Raw genomic sequence first — 19,755 nt, forward strand, 5'->3', positions numbered from 1 at the left:
TATAGCCCTTTTCTCCCATAGGACTCAAAGCGCATAGGCTCTCTCAGATTCAGTTATATTTCTGCAAATGCCAAACTGAATAGGTGCGTTTTCAGTCCAGAGATGGAGCTGTCCTGATCTGCTGAGGTAAGGAGTTCCATAATGTAGGAGTGGCATGACAGAATGCTCTGGGACCAAAACTTTCCAGGTGGACTCCTGAGATTGCAGGGAGTGCTATGCAGCTGCAATATTTCGTGTATCCAGGGCCCAGATTATTCAGTGATTTCAATGTCAGTAGGCTGATCTTGAATAGGACCCTCCATTTTATAGGCAGCTAGTGAAAGGAGTGCAGGACTGGTGTTATGTGGCAGTGATGGGGTTGGTTGGTTAACAGTCTGCCAGCAGTATTCTGTATCAGCTCTAGGCGGTACAAGTCGGTTTTTGGAAGGCCAGTGTAGAGAGTATTGCAATAGCCCAGTGAGGAGGTAATGAAAGCATGAACTAAGGTTGGGAGAGCTTCTGGGTGGATGAGGTGCTTGATTTTTGCGATGTTCTTCAGATGGAAATAGGATGATTTTACCACAGCAGAGATGTGAGTACTGAATTTTAAACCCCCTTCAATTAAAACTCCCAGGCTGCACACATTCTCAGAGCTGTGTAGATCCGTGCCTCCGATTCCCAGTGGTGAAGACTGCAAGTGAAGTTATCATGCGTTGCCCTCCGACCAGAAGGACTTCAGTTTTATCTGCATTTAGTCTCAGCCAGTTGTCACTCATCCATTAATGTAGTTCGGCTAAGCAGGTGTTTATAGTTGGAGTTGGGTCTGTCACACCAGTCTTGAAGGAAGAAACGATAAAGCTGGGTGTCGTCAGCATAGCAGTGGTATGTCACGCATGTTTTTGGATTAGTTTTCCAAGCAGTACCATGTAAATTGTGAAAAGCAGATGTGTAGTTGGCCTCCACCCCGATGACACATTGTGTTGCAATGCAGGGAAGCAGAGGGCCAACGGAGCAGTGCACATGTGACATCACATGGCAGGCAGGGCAAGCGGCAAGAACAAAGCTATAAGCTGTGGCTTAGCTTAGTTCATCCACCTGGCGAATCGCTGGTCGGGGGTCAGGGACTTCTATAAACACACTGGATTATTGGCAGAGGTGGTCGCTATCAGCCGCCTCAGCCAACTTTAATCTAGAATGTGTACCGGCCTTTAAAATTAAAGGACAACTGTACTGAGAGGTATATGGAGGCTGTCATATTTATTTCCTTTAAAACATTGCCAATTGCCTGGCTATCAGGCTGACCCTCTACCTCTAATTCGTTTAGCCATAGACCAGCATCCAATAGATTTTATTTATTTTATTTATAAAACGCCAACATATTACGCAGCGCTGTTTCTGACATTATTGTCAGATCTGACAAGATTAGCTGCATGCTTGTTTCTGGTGTGATTCAGACACTACTGCAGCCAAATAGACCAGCAGGGCTGCCAGGCAGCTGGTATTATCTACAAGGAAATATGAGTGCCTCCTTACCCTTCTCGTTACAATTGTCCTTTAGTTAGACACACCCCCTGTTAGGACTGCCACTCGGTCCCTCTATAGCTATAAACCAACTTTTTATGCTTGGGGGGAAGGGGAATCCTGTAATTTCACAACTGACAACTGTACAACTTAGAGTATCTTCCCCTTATTATTTATCAAAAGCAGGAGCATTGAGGATGGATCACATGACCACATTACTGAGGGTGGACAAAGACCAAAGTCACACGAGCGAGAGGATATTTAGCCTCACCCTAGAGATAATCTGCCTGCTGACCAGAGAGGTGAGAAGGATTCTGGGAGATCAAATGACATCACTCATATACATTAAATACACTTGACTAGAGAGGTGAGGAGGATTTTGAGAGAGTCAAGTGACATTATTGTTGTTCTTTCTATATACAGATTTATCCTCCGGTGAAGTCTGGTGATCATGTGACCATCACGGTGCCTCCATCTCACTCCCTGATATCTGACAGACACAAGCAGAAGATTCTGGAAATCACTAGGAAGATGATGGAGCTGCTGACAGGAGAGGTGAGTATTGCTGGGAGTTATGGGACATTATCCAGTAATAGAGAGGGTTGTGTCTGGGTGGTGACCATTATTGTGTGTGTGTCAGTTTCCTATAAGGTGTCAGGATGTCACCAACTATTTCTCCATGCAGGCGTTGCAGTCTTTAGAAGGACACATAGACCTCTACAAAAATGTCATGGTGGATAATCAGTCGCCCCTCACATTACTGGGTAAGAGGAGACTTTAATTTCTTGTAAAGGAGAGAGCAGTATAGAGGGTCCATCTAAATCCCCCCCCCTCCCCCCAACATCTGATAAAAACAGAGAGAGAATGTATTCAGTCAGTGTTTCCTACAGATGGATCCAGTAACAGAAATCCACCAGGCAGATGTACAGGTCCTCTTTATTCCCGGGATTGTCTACAAGAAGATCACACCATCTCCCACAATTATCAGGTGGGTGGAACTGAAGGTCATTAAGCCGCATCTACACGCGTAGATGCGGCCGCAATGTTCCTTATCAATCGAGCCGCTAATGCGGCTCGATTGATGAGATCCGACAGGACGGATCTCCTCACCGCCGATTCCCTGCTCGCTCCCCGCGAGGGGACAATGGCAGGGAATCGAGCGGAAGATAAGCGGGGACGAGCGGGGAATCGAGTCCGGCGCGCGAGCAGGGATGCGGCGGGTACGCGCGGGGACGCGGAAGAGGCGATCCGGCGGCTAATCGAGCCGCCGGATTGCTACAACATCTCCCCGTGTAGACGGGTTTTAGGGACTCCAAACTGTGTGACATTGTTTCCTTCTGTATATGCTGCTATCACAACTTAAATTATCTCTCATTTTGTTGACTTAGGGTGGAGAACTGATACATATAAATGTCGTAGTTAAAGAGGAGGAAGATGAAGGGACATATGTGAAGGGTGGTCAGCTATCTATGGAGGATGGTGACGTGATGAGGACAATTAAAGAGGAAGAAGAAGAGACTTGTATAAGGAGTGATCAGCAGTCTATGGAAAAGGGTGACATGATGAGTACAAATAAAGAGGAAGAAGAGACGTATGTGAGGTGTGATCAGCAGTCTGTAGAGGAGGGTGACATGATGAGGACATATAAAGAGGAAGAAGACGAGACACATGTGAGGAGTGATCAGCGGTCTGACGAGGAGGGGGACATGAGAGCATCTAAGGAGGAAGACATGTTTACATGGATGAACATTGGTGAGTGATAAACATTAGCTATTCAAAAACTGATAACAAATATCTCAGTATAGATTACATGAAGCCAAAAAGTGGTGAAGGAATGTGAGAAGTAATTGGGGGTGTGGTGTGTGACTACACAGTATACCTGTAATGAGTCTACAAACTATGTACCAGTAAAAACTTCAGTTATCTAGGTATTTTGATCTTATACTGTACAGTTACAGTGTTACTGGCCTGTAATAAGTTGTTAATTGTCACTGTACATTACTATGCACATGTTGATCACAAAATGGGTGACTTATGCCTCTTGCACACTGCATGCATTTCTGATTCAGATTCCGCTTTTTAATCTGTTTTTACCTCCGATTCCGATTTTTAATCTTTACTGCATGCTGCGTTTTTTGATCCGTTTTTCTGTTGAATGTATTCAGGGAAAATCGGAATTGAAAATCGGAAACGGAATCGGAAAACGGATTTGCAGTGTGCAGGGAGCCTTAGTGTTACCATATCAACAATAATCCAATGCGCGGTTGTCTTTCCCAAACATAACATATGATCCTTCCAATCTGGGGTCCCCTTTCTTGTCTCTTGTGCTGGTGTAACTCCACTGTATGTGTACATGTGTAGAAAGATAAAATAAAGGGCGGGGACTCCCTTAGTTTCAGGATCAGATGCAGATAATATACTTTAATAAAATCCATGAACAATGATGGCAGATAACACTCACATTTGTGGGTCCTAATTCCTTTAGAACCCACTGGCAAAGAACACCTCCCACGTTTAGTGGTACCCCTGATGACGGCAATAGCTGAAACTGGTCGGGATGATAACTGGCATTGTGATCTGAAGTATTGGTGGATAGTTTTAGAGGATTACCACTAAAGGTGTCACAGTAGAGGGTTAATTAGTGTTACCAGCCTGTAATAAGCTAATAATGGTCACTGTACATTACTTTACACAGATTTACTGGCCTGTAATAAGCTGATATTGGTTACTATACCTTACTGTACACAGATTGGTCACAGCAGGGGTGACTTAGTGTTATCAGCCAATTAAAAAAAAGTTTGATCAGGAGAAAAATTGCCTGGTGGTCATTCTGGCCACTGTGTATATATTTGTAATCCTCTTACAAGTATATACACACCATAAAAACAGGCTATTTATATAAATGCTGCAACATGCAACTGACGTGAGAGGGATATGGAGGCTGGCATATTTATTTCCTTTTAAGCAATACCAGTTGCCTGGCTGCCCTGCTTATCCTCTGCCTCTACTACTTTTAGCCATAGACCCTGAACAAGCACATGCAGATCAGGTGTTTCTGACATTATTGTCAGATCTTACATTAGCTGCATGCTTGTTTCTGGTGTGTTTCAGACACTTTTGCAGCCAAGTAGATCAGCAGGGCTGCCATGCAACTGGTATTGTTTAGAAGGAAATAAATATGGCAGCCTCCATATTCTCCTCACCTTTGTTGACTTTTAAAGAGAATCTGCAGTGAAAATAAATTTATGATATAGTGATTTGTATGTGTAGTACAGCTAGGAAATACAACATTAGCAACAGTCTAATATTGTTTCCAGTACAGGAATAGTTAAGAAACTCCAGCTGTTATCTAAGCAAAAGAGCGTATCTGAGCTCCACGTGTTTCAAAGTCCCAGTGTTCTATTAATTATCCGTACTACACATACAATTCATTTTATCATAACTTTTTTTTCTTCAGTGTCACTTTAATGAGACTCTGTAACAAAATTTTCATCCTTATTTCTTCTATCCTATAAGTTCCTATGCCTGTTCTAATGTGGTCTGGCTTACTGCAGCCTTTCCTACTTGCACAGTGGCTGTATTATCTCTGTTATATGATCTAATCTTCTCTCCTCTGTCGGGTCTGTCGGGCTCAGGCAGTCTGGCTGGAATGTGCTGTGCTGCTTGTGATTGGATAGAAGCTATACACACCCTCTCCAGGCCCCCTGGAAGCTCTGTGTGACTCACACATTCTGCTTTTTTGAGCCTATCACAAGATTTTAGATTTTAGCAGCCATGTCTTTTGTTTGTAAACACTGCCTAAAACTGGTAACTACAAGCCAGGTTTGCAGCGGAGAGTGGCAGAAACAGCACAGAGGGGCCCAGGAGAACATAATAAATAGAATGGTATGCTTTTTATTGTAAGAATTTTAGAGTACAGATTCTCTTTAAGTCAATAGGTATGTAGTAGAGTGTATGAAATGGGTCTGCTTACCATGGGACCTGGTGCCAATATCTCACTGTCCGCCCGACAAGTCTGTCTAAAACAGACAGGCAAGGATAAGTCCCTAATGAATCTCGCAGATTGTTTTTTTTTTTTTTTTAATACAGACTGGCTGAGTTTTTAACACCTCTGCCTGTGGCTGCTCTGTAGCTGGGAGCTCAGTTGATTACTGTTTTGGTTACCTGTATGGACAAATGCTTCCGGGGTTTAATAGATCTGAACACTGTGGAACTCTTTTTACATTTCAAAAGGGGTACAACTGTGTGACATCATGTCAGATTGAGCCTACAGAATCATGTATAAGTCTCTGTATGTAACATACACTATTGAACAGTCCTGACCCAGTTCTGTTTAATGCCTTTAGAAGAAACTTAACGTTTTAAAAGCTTGCAAAAAAAAAACATGTACAGTTAGTCATTAAAGGTATTACCGAAATTCACACTTGTTGGTTTGAAGTCTGCACTTCTGCTCCTCCACTAACACTGGACTATACTTCACTTAGTAAAGACTGATATTTTGGATATTTTTTTAGCATTTATGCTTCACGGATTTCTCTTGGTCCACAGCATGGAATGATGTTTAATTATAGGTATAGGGGTTTTATGCAACTAATCATATTTGTGAGGAAATGCATATGACTGACCAATTTCAAAGAGGCATAACATTTGCATGCAAAGCAAAGTTATGATCATGTGATTGGCTGGCTGTAATGAGCACAACCTTTGCAATTCTCTGTCAGGCTGATAACTAGTGATGGTCAGTGACATGCCAATAACCCTGAGATGGTGCAAACTGAATGCTAATTATATGCAAAGTTACGCAGCTTCTGCATCTGGTCCATTTCTAGTTTGCATCAACTTTGTATCAACTTTGCATCAACCTGGAATTATTAGCAGCTCACTTACCATCTGTAATGATAATTGTTCCTCCCCTCAGAATTATCTGTTTTTTTTATTTGCAGCACGGAGTCCCGGCATCAAGAACCTGTCAGAGACTCGCCTCCCTGCATCCACTAACTGTACAACGGATGAGGATGTCATTGGACAAGTGTCTCCTGCAGAAAACCTGGCTATCGCAAATATTCCCCAAGACTCTCCTCACCTGTTTAACCCCGAGGGGCCTCATATCCAGCACAGCTCTTTTCCTGCTGGAGGATCTTATTCTTGTTCCATGTGTGGGAAATGTTTTGTTTGGAAATCACAGCTTCTCATACATGAGAGATATCACACCGGTGAGAAGCCTTATCCTTGTGCTGAGTGTGGGAAATGTTTTGTTCAGAAATCAGAACTTGTAAAACATAAGAGATCTCACACTGGCGAGAAGCCCTATTCATGTGCTGAGTGTGGGAAGTGTTTTGTTCAGAAATCAGAACTTGTCGCACATAGGAGATCTCACACTGGTGAGAGGCCCTATTCATGTGCGGAGTGTGGGAAATGTTTTATTCAGAAATCAAATCTTGTCAGGCATGAGATGTGTCACACTGGAGAGAAGCCTTATTCATGTGCTGAGTGTGGGAAATCCTTTGGATATAGAGCAGACCTTGTCAAACATGAGAGATCTCACACTGGTGAGAAGCCCTATTCATGTACTGATTGTGGGAAATGTTTTGGATATAAAATAGACCTTGTCAGACACGAGAGATCTCACACTGGTGAGAAGCCGTATTCATGTGCTGAGTGTGGGAAATGTTTTGTTCGTAAATCAATTCTTGTCAGTCATGAGAGATCTCACACAGGTGAGAAGTCCTATTCATGTGCTGAGTGTGGGAAATGTTTTGGGCAAAAAACAAGTCTTAGAAATCATGAGATCTTACACACTGGTGTGAAGCCTCATTCATGTGATGAATGTGGGAAATGTTTTGTTCGCAAATCAATTCTTGTAAGTCATAAAAGATCCCACACTGGTGAAAAGCCTTATTCATGTGCAGAGTGCGGGAAATGTTTTGGCTATAAAGCAGACATTATCAAACATGAGAGATCCCACACTGGTGAGAAGCCCTATGCATGTACTAGGTGTGGGAAATGTTTTGCCGATAAAGGAAACCTAGCCAGGCATGAGAGATCCCATACTTAATGCTCTAAGTGTGTAAATGCTTTGGGCGTAAATCGCTGCTTTTCAGACATTTGTGTTGGGTGTAGGAAATGTCTTGGCCATAAGTATTCTTTTCTTTTACAAAGTTTATTTTATTTCTTACAAAAGTGCACATGACAGCATATTTATACAGAATTCTGAAGACTCTTTCATGCTACTCAGTGCATTGGTTTGTAAAGCATTAAAGTCTCTGAACTGAAGTGACATGATAAGATAAACATGGGCACATAAAGTACTAAGCCTAGTTAGAACTTGCCTATATTCATGTTTTATTTTTTCCATTGTAAGGGTTGATAAATAAGGAGCTTTATCTATGCAAATGGGGCAGGATCTGCAATCACATGCAGCCATGGCTCTCCCACAGAACAAACATTCCTGATATTAAAGGACTTATGAGCCGAACAGTATAAAAAAAAAGTTTAGTACCTGTGTCTATTTTGAATCTACGGAGGACGCCATCCACGCCCTCCATTTAATTTTTGCTGGGTCCCCGCTCTGCTACTGGCCCCCTGGTCGGCTCCAGCCTCCACTGACGCCCGGTTCGGGCCCTCATTCCTCCAGTAAAATGGCCGACGGAGCTTGCCACGGCTGTGCAGTCCGCATAGACACGAGTGCGGCTGTGCAGCCCGCATGCAGCCCTAGGGCCTCCCCTGATCCACGTACAGGAGACAGCCTGTAGCGTGGACGCAGCAGGAGGAGCCATAGAGCTGCGCAGCCGCACTCGCATCTATGCAGACTGCGCAGCAGAGACAACATGTTACTGGAGGAATGAGAGCCCGACCCGGGCGGTGGGGTCGGGAGCCGACCAGGGGGCCAGTAAGTAGCAGAGCGGGGACCCGGCGGAAAGTAAAGGAGGGCGCGTAGATTCAAAATAGACACAGGTACTAAACTTTTTTTATACCGTTCGGCTTGTAAGTCCTTTAAGATGATGCTGAATACTGTATATAAGATTTAATTGTTTTCATTGGGAGCCGAATGATCCAGACTTTATATCACATTGACATGGCTGCTGTGCACAATGCAAAGTCAGGATGTATCCCCTTAAAGTGAAAATAAGAATGCGAGACTCCAGGAAGGTTCAATTCATTATGTTTTGAGCTTCTTTTTAGTTCAGGTTTACTTTAAAATGTGATTTTTGTGTGAATTGGAATGAGATGCGAGAAAGAATCATTTCCCAGGGGAGAGGCTGTATTCCTGTTCTGAGTTCAGGGAATGCTTTGGGTATAAATCATAAGAGACATCAAAGAAGAAGCAATATTCATGATTTGAGTGTGGGAAACGAGTGTGGCATGTGAAAATATGCAGGAGACTACAGTATTTGTTTTTTGTTGTTGTTTTTCCTCACAGCAAAACACAAATAAAAATTTGCATGTAATGGAGACAAGTCTATTGACTTTCATTAGTATGTGTTCAGTTTTTGCTCTAGAAAAACACTTAAAATGCTTAAATGGAAAATAGTGGACACAGACAGGACTGAGATTCAAAAAGATTGGGTCCCTTTGTGACGGGGTATTCCAGGAATCTGCTGATTTCTCTAAATAGATTTAGGGAGAACATTATAGATCTTGCTATGGGCTCACAGAAGAGGATTGTCAATTATTTTACATAATACCTTAAACCACAGGTGTCGAGCCCTCCAGAGCTTAAAATTTCCATCATTGTAAGCAGCAAAATAAATACAGGGCACTGCCTTCCTGTCCGGAGGAGCACACCGGTGACGGTGCTTCTGATTGAAACATTGTCAGTTTGAGCCGGGGTGCAGCAATAATCCATGGGACACCCACCAGCGAAATTAGCTTGTGACCCCCTCCTTAGATCTAAGCCCAACCTCTGTTAGTTATGTCGCTTCGATGGAGATTGTTCAATAAATGTTAAATCTTAACCACTTACTCCACCACATGCAGTATAATCATGGCCCTGGAAATCTTCACTTGATGTCCCAGGGCTGTAAATATGCGGGAGGCCGCCGCCGCTCGCTCCCGCATGGGTACTCATTGCCACTCGTTAGCAGGGAGATGAATGAATAGGAATGCAGTTCCCATTCATTAATCTAAGTCCCAGTGTCAATCAATGAGATGAATGCTTCATTGTATCTTCCGGAGTTACAGTACCATGCATTACTTCCTAATCACGTACTTACGTACGCGAATAGTAAATAATGCGCGAGGACATCTTGTGGCCAAATAGTAAAATTACACCTAAAAACATTTTATTCAAAGCACAACTGAAGTGAGAAGACTATGGAGGCCATGTTTATTTCCTTTTAAACAATATCAGTTGCCTGGCAGCCCTGATGGTCGGTTTGGCTGCAGAAGTGTCTGAATAACACCAGAAACAAGCATGCAGCTAATCTAGTCAGATCTGACAATAATGTCAGAAGCACCTGATGTGCTGCATGCTTGTTCAGGGTCTGTGGCTGAAAGTATTAGGGGCAGAGGGTCAGCAGGGCTGCCAGGTAACTAGTATTGCTTAAAAGGAGATAAACATGGCCGCCTCCATATACCTCTCTCTTCAGTTGTCTTGTAATAAAAATACCCACAATTACATATAAAATTAACTCCTACCCTCCCACACTCTCCCATAAATCCCAAATATTTTTTTTTTCATAGAATTGTTTTTTTAAATGACATAAAAATAAAATTACATAAATAGTTACCTTAGGGACTGGATTTTTTTTTAATATGTATGTCAAGAGGATATATTACTGTTAATTTTTAATTTATGGACTTGTAATTAGTGATGAATGCAAAACTGAAAAAATGCACCTTTATTTCCAAATAAAATATTGGTGCCATACATTGTACTAGGGAAATATTTTAAACGTTGCAATAACTGGGACAAATGGGCAAATACATGGGTGGTTTTATTCACAGTGGAAGTTTTATTTTAAAACTATAATGGCCGAAAACTGAGAAATAATGATTTTTTTTTCCACTGTTTTCTTATTATTCCCATTAAAATGCATTTAGAATAAAATAATTGTTAGCATAATGTCCCTCCCAAAGAAAGCCTAATTGGTGGCATAAAAAACAAGATATAGATCATGTGTTGTGATCAGTAGTGATTAGTTATTGGCGAACGAAAGAGAGGAGAGCTAACGTGAACATTACTCTGGTCCTAAAGGGGTAAAAAAAACCTCAGTGGTCAAGTGGTTAATAAACAATTTGGCCTGTAACTTAGACTATATTGTAGATTTTGGTCCCTTATGTGAGTGAGTTTGACACACCTGCTATAAATATGAGGGCAACAAAAGATATTAGGCCGATGTATTTCCAGGCCATATTATACTCTAGTACAAATAATGCAGCTATACCCCAATGCTGTATCCCTCATGTAAATTAGAAGGAAATGGTTGGATACAGGTGTTTTGGTCTTGAAGTGAGATACAGGAATTCTGGGGTGGAGAGGGGTGCAGGCTAGTGTTATATTTGTTACAATCAAATGCTAGAGACAAATGTAGAAAGCTGTTGCTGGAAACAATTCTGCATTAATAATAAAATATATTCTATCAGAATGGATAGCTAATGCATCGCCAAGTACCTCTCCTGTAATTGAATCTGTTATTTGCGTTATGAAACATTTTGGTAAGAGGGGTTTGAGCTCAGAAACATATTGGTGGGAGTGGTTTGAGCATGCACTTATTCCACGTGCTCCCACTTCCGAGACTTAGCCGCCCCAGCATCAGCTGTGATTGGCAGCTCGGTATGTTATCCGGATAGCCCATTCCCTTCAGCCTACCGCTGCATTATGAGGCGTCTCCATTGAAGTGGTGAGAGCAGTTATGCCACTCGCTCCGCCATGTCATGTGAGTCCCTCATTCCTTGCAGCCTGAGGTCAGTATGTTGGGGATGATTGTGCTGTAACTTGCTGACAAGCTGAAGCTGCTTGTTTTTGCTATGGGGAGTAACTGTCATATTGCCTGAGGGATATTGAACTGATTGTTGCCTTAAGCTGGATGAGGGTTTCCTCCAGGGGATCCTTTCGAGTATTAGCTACACTTGTGGTGATGGTGACGAGTGGGGATGTTTGTGTATGTGCTGTTTTTTGCAGGGCTGTAGAGTTGGTACAAAAACCAAAAGACTCCAACTCCGACTCCAGGTACCCAAAATGGCTCAGACTCCAACTCCTTAGTCTAATACTTACCAGAGCTGTGGATTTGGTACAAAAATCATCCAACTCTGACTCCTCAGTTTATGAAACCACCGGCTCCAACTCAGACTCCAGGTACCCAAATTTGCTTCGACTCCTTGACTCCGACTCCACAGCCCTGGTTTATTGACAACAGCAATTTTATTGCTCCCTATTTACATTAAACAATATGTTGTATACTATAGTCAAAGGTACTTTCTCTCATTTTATGATTTGGAAGTTATTTTTCTGTCTAATGTGCCGAATATTAACATGTTGTCAAAGAATTGTGACATAGATGGATTCCATTGGACAATGGTGTGTGTACATATATAAGTAGATAACTACTTGTTCTACTTACATAACATGTATTGTACTGTTCACGTTTTGATTTCAGTGAATTTTTACATAGTAAATAAAGTGAATTCTTGTTTCTGGCATTTTTCATCTTTGCTGCCTCTGATTGAAGCCAATCCTGATGTCATTTCCTCCCTTACTTTTTTTCTCCTAGAATCTGCACTGTGATGCAGGGCTGTGGAGTCAGTCCAAAAATCCACTGACTCCGACTCCTCAGTTTAGGATTCCACCGACTCCGCCTCCTCTAATTTGCATATTACAATTTTGTTGATTAACAGTATGTAACGTGAAATTCGTCTCTTAACTGCCAATGCTTAGGAATTTTACAAGACAACTGAAGTGAGAAGGATATGTAGACTACTATATTTATTCCCTTCAGACTAAAACTAGTCCTTGGTAAGAGTACTTGTAAAAGGTACAGACCGGAACAAAGAACATCTATCAGGCCCTAGGCAATGTAACTGTGGGTACATGTAAGAGTGATGTGCAGGTACTCTGCAGGGGAATACAGAGATTCTTCCTCTATTACACATTCTTCATGCACAATCTGAACAAGGTTGATGGGTGACAGACAACACCTCTCTGTTTAATGTGCACAACATTCTCAGTGGATTCCCTGCAGCTCTGTGGGGAGTGCATATGTAGAGTATAGTACTACTGTGTACCAAATTAACCTGAGACAGATGAAATTAAAGTTTTATACATACCTGGGGCTTCCTCCAGCCCCCTTCAGGCTAATCAGTCCCTCGCTGTCCTCCTTTGCCACCTGGATCTTCTGCTATGAGTCCAGGTACTTGAGCCAGTCTGGTGTAGTGCGCATGCACACACTCCGCCGCCGGGGCGTACTACACCTGCGCAGCACTATTGCGCAGGTGCAGAATGCTCCTGGCTGTGGAAGCGGCACGTAGCCGGACTGCTCTGACTGGCTGAATTACCGGGACTCATAGCAGAAGATCCAGGTGGTGGAGGAGGACAGCGAGGGACTGATTAGCCTGAAGGGGGCTGGAAGAAGCCCCAGGTATGTATAACACACTTCTTTTAATCCGTCTCAGGTACCCTTTAATTTGTAGTCACCAAACCAAATTTTAACAACATATCAAATTATTTAATTTATCAGCAAAGGGAGTGCATACATTTGCATAAACCAGCATCAATGCAGAATTATTTCCATCTCATTGACCATCTATTAGTGACACGGCTACACATCAGGCTTTATTCTTACAGCATAGATGTTATTTAGTATATATAAGAGATTCCTGTGTACACATCATATATACAGTCACAATCAGATATGTATATCTCACTTTAAAAATACGGAGACTGCTTTATTGAAGCAGCACAAGTAACTCATTTTGATTGGTTTATTTCATTTTTGTGGACTGAGCACAGCTATTACTGTATATATACTGTATATATACATTATTTTTAATGACTATTATCTGAGAAATAGAACATTTTATCATATTTTCTATTTGAATTACAGTTACAAATTCATTAGGAGTCGGTGCATTTTTTCCCGACTCCGACTCCAGGCACCCAAAATTGCTCCGACTCCACGACTCCGACTCCACAGCCCTGCTGTGATGGCTAGCTTGCTTTGTAAACATGCATGCAAGCATGGATCAGATTTCAGCAGCTTCACTCTGAACTGCTCACAGCCAGTCAGTGAGGAGCAGGAATGTGGGTGGGGCGATGACAAGCTTCCGTCTTGTTGGCAATGGCAAAATAGAGCCAGGCTGACTGAGATAAGATTTATTACAGCAGAAACATTTCTGAATAGATTGGAGTGCTTGCAATACAGGGTGAGGTTCCAGGCTGCATAATGAACACAGTGCAGTGAGTAAATAGAATTTGATTTTGTGGCTGACAATCTCTCTTTAAAGTGGGGGGAGAGATTAAAAGATACCCTTTTATTTCCACCCAACCTCATCACACTTCCCTCCCCATCCCTCCTCATTGACATCCCCCTTCCCTAAAACCAACAACCATATTTACTCATAACTTAAAAATAAAGAGTACCCACTGTGGCCCGAAACCTTACATTGGTTTGCTGAATGGACAGCAGCTGATGAGTTATTTACACACTATTTCATGCTATATCTCTGCTTTCTGTTGTTCTGAAGACATTTCAGTCACAGGATTACTGCCAGTGAGGACTGTTTCTGTATGCTGGATGCGCTGGATACAGTCCTCCATAGTAATGCCCACAGTGAAAACTTCTCTGTTAATCTCATATTTTCTTCACATAAGAAATGAAAAGATGAAAAAAGCCCTTGTATTGCTATTTGCTCGTAATTACTAAAAATATGTGGTATTTGGAATTTGTTAACGTTGATAGTTGTCCTAAAGGACATTAACGGTGCAATTTTTTTCAACAAATTCGATCTTTCGATGCGATTATTACAATCGCATTGTATAGAAAATTCGCCGTTTATGAAGTCAATTGATAATGGTCAATCGCTAAATAGGAACACATTGATCCGAATGTTGGAATTTATGATCAAATTTGAAGAAAGAATCGTTCAATAAATGTGAACAATCAATAATTGCCTTCACATTACTTACAATCATTCAAATCGCATCGAAAGATCGCATTTAGTGAAAAAAAGTACCATTAATGGGCGCCTTTAAAGTGATCCTGAGCCGAAGCTCGGGATCAAAATCAGCTACATATCTTAAAAGAGGGACGCCTCAGGATCCAATTGAGACTTCTCTCGCTGATGTAAAGCCCCCCATTGCTGAGAACAGCCCCCCCCCTCCACTTCCTGAGGCAGGGCCGCACCGCGCATGCGCAGCACCGGCTTACTGCACATGCGCGGGCTGGCTGGGTCGGCTATTGCACGGCCACGATGGAGGAAGAAGAGCTGCATGGCCCCGATATGATTAGCGACAATGCATTGTGGCTAATCTGGGGGCCTGCGCTCAGCGACGGGGGACAACACAGCAGGGAGGGAAGCCTAAATAGGATTTTGATTCTTCCCGCTCCTTAGGGAAGTAACTGAATTTGTAAGTATCTAATTTAAAGAGGGATTGTCAGCCACAAAACCAAATTCTATTTAAACACTGCAGTGTATTTAAAATGCTGCCAGAAATCTCAACCTGCAGTACAAGCTCTCCAATCTATTCAGGAATCTCTCTGCTGTTATTATATTATCTCAGACCCCTAGGCTCTTGTACGTGCCATCGCCAACCACAGTGAGAGAAGGTAGCCTTGTCATCTCCCCTCCCACCTTCCTGCTTCTCTATGAATGGCTGAGCAGACTGCATTGCTGCCTAGCTGAAACATGATCCTCTGCTCACTCGTGCAGAGGTGACTCAGCAATTGGAGAAAAGAAAAAGAAAGTTAAGGGAAGAAATGACATCAGGATTTCGCCTCAAACTGTGGGAAAAAGGCATGGTTCCCACCAGGAACAGAATTATCTTCATTTACTATATAAAATTCACTGAAATCAAAACGTGGACAGTACAATACATCTGTTATGTCAAGTATTTATTAAGTATTTATCTACTGATACATGTGTTTTTTTAAATTGTTGAGCGCAACGTAAATGTAATGCTGCACGCTACACAAATTACTCTTGTAAATTATGCGTGCAGGACCGCGATACAAGACTAACGTGGCCGCTACTACGTCAGTTAACATAGTAGCAGCCACACTAGTCAAGTGTTGTGGTCGCAGTGCTGCATTAGCAGGCGTAATTTGCAACGTGCGCACACACCTTAAGAGCACATGTTATGTAGCATGCACAGTTATATTTACCAACAATTTACCTTGTGTTGAACAGCGCATTATAAATTAATGAATCAGTCCCTTTAAGATTATATTACACCAGATTCCTAATGTCAAAGTTGCTTTGCCTTTAATGTCGCATGAGGTCTAGTTCCCTTACCTCAAACAACTGAGGAGAAAAATGTAAAGGAATAAGATAGGATAGGGATAACTTTGTAACATTGCTTGCACAACTGGTACCGTCAGTTTTCATAAACCATAGTTTGGTCACTTTAGTTATTTAGATGGGATTTATGTTTTTCTGTTTGTTCCCTTTTTGAATTGTTTACCTTATGACATAAATAAGGCTAAATATAGCAGAATCTCTCTCCAATGAGATACGATTGCCTGCTATATAACATTGACTTATCTTGCTATATTTGCTATAATACTTCCTTTTCTTACAGGTATATTGTATAACAACATTGTTTTCACCAGCAACAGTTTACTGTTTTTGCCGATACTGTTTGCATATTGCAAAATTTCAATAAAATTAATAGTTATTAAAGAAAAATTTGGAAATGTACTTTATGGTTTATTCTGCACTACTGACCTATCCATATTTTCCTAAGTTGTGTTGTACAGATTTCTCGTTATGAACCTGGGCTGTGGAGTCGGTACAAAAAGTCTGATTCTGCAGCTTAGGAAACCACTGACTCCGACTCAAAGTACCCAAAATGGCTCAGACTCCTTACTCTAATACTTACCCTGGCTGTGGAGTTGGTACAAAAGTCATCTGACTCCTTGGTGTGAGGCGTGGCAGAGTTCCTACCTACAGTTCAGCTCCAATGCCCCAATCTACCACCCCAGTTTTCACACTATGTGGTGCATCCTCGCTTGAACGGGAGGAGATGAGACAGTACCTACCCAACTTCGGTTACACCCAGGCCTTAAAGAGGAACTCCAGTGAAAATAATGTAATAAAAAAAGTGCTTCATTTTTACAATAATTATGTATAAATGATTTAGTCAGTGTTTGCCCATTGTAAAATCTTTTAAATCCCTGATTTACAGTCTGACATTTATTACATGGTGACATTTTTACTGTAGGCAGGTGATGTAGCTGCTGCATGTTTTTTTGGCAGTTGGAAACCGCTGTAAACAGCTATTTCCCACAATGCAGCCAGGTTCACGTACAGGAAATTGCCAAGAGTACATACTCAGAATTTCTTTGTGGGAGGGGGTTTCACCACAATATCAGCCATACAGCGCCCCCTGATGGTCTGTTTGTAAAAAGGAATAGATTTCTCATGTAAAAGGGGGTATCAGCTACTGATTGGGATAAAGTTCAATTCTTGGTCGGAGTTTCTCTTTTAAGTGCACAAGGTATTGGAGCTGACAGGAATGTAGGCAGAAAATCCACCGAAACCACACTAGAGAATAAGCAAGGTCAAAAGGTCAGAGTTCGCAACAGGTATCAGAGGTTTCACAGTACCAGCACACTAGGCAAAACAGAGCACTGCAGGAGCAAGGCTTAAGTACTACTAGGGGAGAGGTGTGGCTTCCAGCTGGCTGATCAGCTGAGCCCTGATTGGCTACAGCAAACAGCCAGAACTTTCCCCAAAGTGCTGGTTAGCTGAGCCCTGAACGGCTGCAGCCTCCAGACAGAATTTTCCCCAATATGCTCTTCAATAATAGCACTGCTATTTGGACAATCTACTCTGCTCAAAAACCTCTGAGCTCTGTTTGTGATGTATACATTTGGTTCCTATCATTGCTGAACTAGTTAGCCTTAATTTTATCAGTTAGAAAAAAAAAATCTAAAACTCACCATACAAATATCGATTTTGATCACCCAAATGGGCCCCACCAGCCCTTTGTACCCCGCCAAAAAATTGAAGCTGGAGCCACCACTGAGTATAAGAGACGAAAAAATAAGAAATTTTACTTCAGACAGGAATCCAAGGCCCAACATGAATTTCTGAACATGCCTGTTTTACATTGTGGTAGATATCTAGGTTTAATCTTCCATGACTATGAACTAGTATTTCCTGACTTTTACTAGCAGTGACAGCCCAGGCACTTCCTTTTAGAGAATACCTTGATGAGGTAGCATTGACTGAAGACAGAGAATCAAAATACATAAAAACTTATGTGCAATGCAATTGCAGAAAAGTACTCTGCTCAAACAATATTTGGCACTAAACATGTTAAATCTCCTAAAAGACTACTTCTAGACCAGTCAAGGTCTAAATCAACCTATCTGGTAATCTCACCAGTTCTGCCAGACTCTCAACCTTATGCAAAGGCTGTCTTAAATTACAGAACAGCTTTAAAGATGAACTGTAACCAAGGATTGAACTCCATCCCAATCAGTAGCCGATACCCCCTTTCTCATGAGAAATCTATACCTTTTCACAGACAGATCATCGGGGGGCTCTGTGTGGCTCATACTGTGGTGAACCCCTCCCACAGTGTAATGTCAGCACCTAGGTACTGAGATCACACTGTGGAAGCCTTGTTACATTATGGGAAATAACAGCTGTTTCTAGCTGCCAAGCAACCAGTATCTCCTTTTACAGAGATCACCTGCCAGCAGTAAAAATGTTGCCATGTAATAAATTTCAGAATGTAAATCAGGAACAGAATGGAATGGTTGCCATGGCAACCAAATGAAACAGAATGGTCACCATGGCAACCAAACAGAGCGGTCACGGTGGCAACAAAGTGGTGGCCATGGCAACCAAAATGAATGGTCACCATGGCAACCAAGTGGTCACTATGGAAATGATCACCATGGCAACGAAACTGAATGGTCGCCATGGCAACCAAATAGAACACTTGCCATGGCAACCAAATAGAACGCTTGCCATGGCAACCAAGTGGTCGCCATAGAAACTTAAAAAACTGTCGCTGTGGCAACCAGAATCAAAGGTCACCATGGCAACTGAATGGTCGTCATGGCAACTGAACTGAATGGTCGCTGTACCCTGCAAATTTGGTGTTTCTAGAATGTACTTTGCTATTAACTACTAAAATCGGCAGCTATTGACTTCAATGTTAAATGCGAATGGAAACTTTTGACAAAGCTCACATTAAATGCAAACGGCGAACAGCTGTTCGCCCGGAACCATCTGCTGGTGAACTGTTCGGGCATGCACCTTTTTCTTCAATACCAGACACCTATGTATGTAAACAAATAGTCATATGTTTGTTTCAGACAATGTAATTAATCTATATTAAATGTAACACCCAGATGCATTTTGGTATCTCATGAATCCAGATTCAAAAATTATTGTCTGTAAAATACAAGCTCTAGTCTCCAGCAATGCATAGCTACTAAGATAAGGTATTACACATGCAGCGTTTCTCTCCATCCTGCGTCTTCCCCCTTCCCTTGCTTGTAGAGTCATAAGACACGAGCTGGGGGCTGGAATGATTTGTTTGTGAACAGTCCACACAGGACCAGCTTGCTAGCCAGTAAGGATTAAAGCATGCCAGTAAACTAGACAAGTACATCTGTAGGTAAGTTTTCTTCAATAGCACCATCATTTGGACAATCCGCTCTGCTCAAAAGCCTCTGAGCTCTGTTTGTGATGTTTACATTTGGTTCCTATCATTGCTGAACTAATTAACCTGAAAGGAATCCTTAAGCCTTTTTTTTTTTTTTTAAAAAGGAGTTTCAATTACCTGGGGCTACTACCAGCCCCCTGCAGCCACTCACCACAACGGCCCGTCAACTGCCTTCGAATGTTGTGCAAAAATCTATGCAATCACCCTTATGAGTGAATTGGATAGAGATGATTTGACCTCATTGGAATTAGAGATCAAGAAAGTCTCTGAGACTCTTGATCCCTACAGTAGTTATGCACTTTTCAAATTGAGAAGTGAAGAACTAGAAAAACATATCACACAATTCAATAAAAACTTAGTGATTCATAGAGATCAAAAGGTCTTGAGGGATAGGAACGCTTACAAGACAGGCACTG

The 19,755-nt window shown here is 42.0% G+C and overlaps 1 protein-coding gene across 1 annotated transcript in view; it reads left to right on the forward strand.

Moving 5' to 3' along the window:
- The first annotated feature begins 1,684 nt into the window (after positions 1–1,684).
- The window catches only part of LOC137536815 (uncharacterized), a 231,220-nt gene continuing 213,149 nt past the window's right edge, over positions 1,685–19,755 (forward strand). The window contains exons 1-6 of the mRNA XM_068259012.1: positions 1,685–1,802; positions 1,924–2,055; positions 2,186–2,264; positions 2,391–2,488; positions 2,889–3,252; positions 6,444–7,533. Of these exons, the coding sequence (XP_068115113.1) occupies positions 1,698–1,802; positions 1,924–2,055; positions 2,186–2,264; positions 2,391–2,488; positions 2,889–3,252; positions 6,444–7,533 (1,868 nt within the window). The 5' untranslated portion in view covers positions 1,685–1,697. The remainder of the gene's footprint in view (positions 1,803–1,923; positions 2,056–2,185; positions 2,265–2,390; positions 2,489–2,888; positions 3,253–6,443; positions 7,534–19,755) is intronic.

Source organism: Hyperolius riggenbachi, chromosome 10 (genome assembly GCF_040937935.1).
Source record: "Hyperolius riggenbachi isolate aHypRig1 chromosome 10, aHypRig1.pri, whole genome shotgun sequence".
Classification (NCBI taxonomy): domain Eukaryota; kingdom Metazoa; phylum Chordata; class Amphibia; order Anura; family Hyperoliidae; genus Hyperolius; species Hyperolius riggenbachi.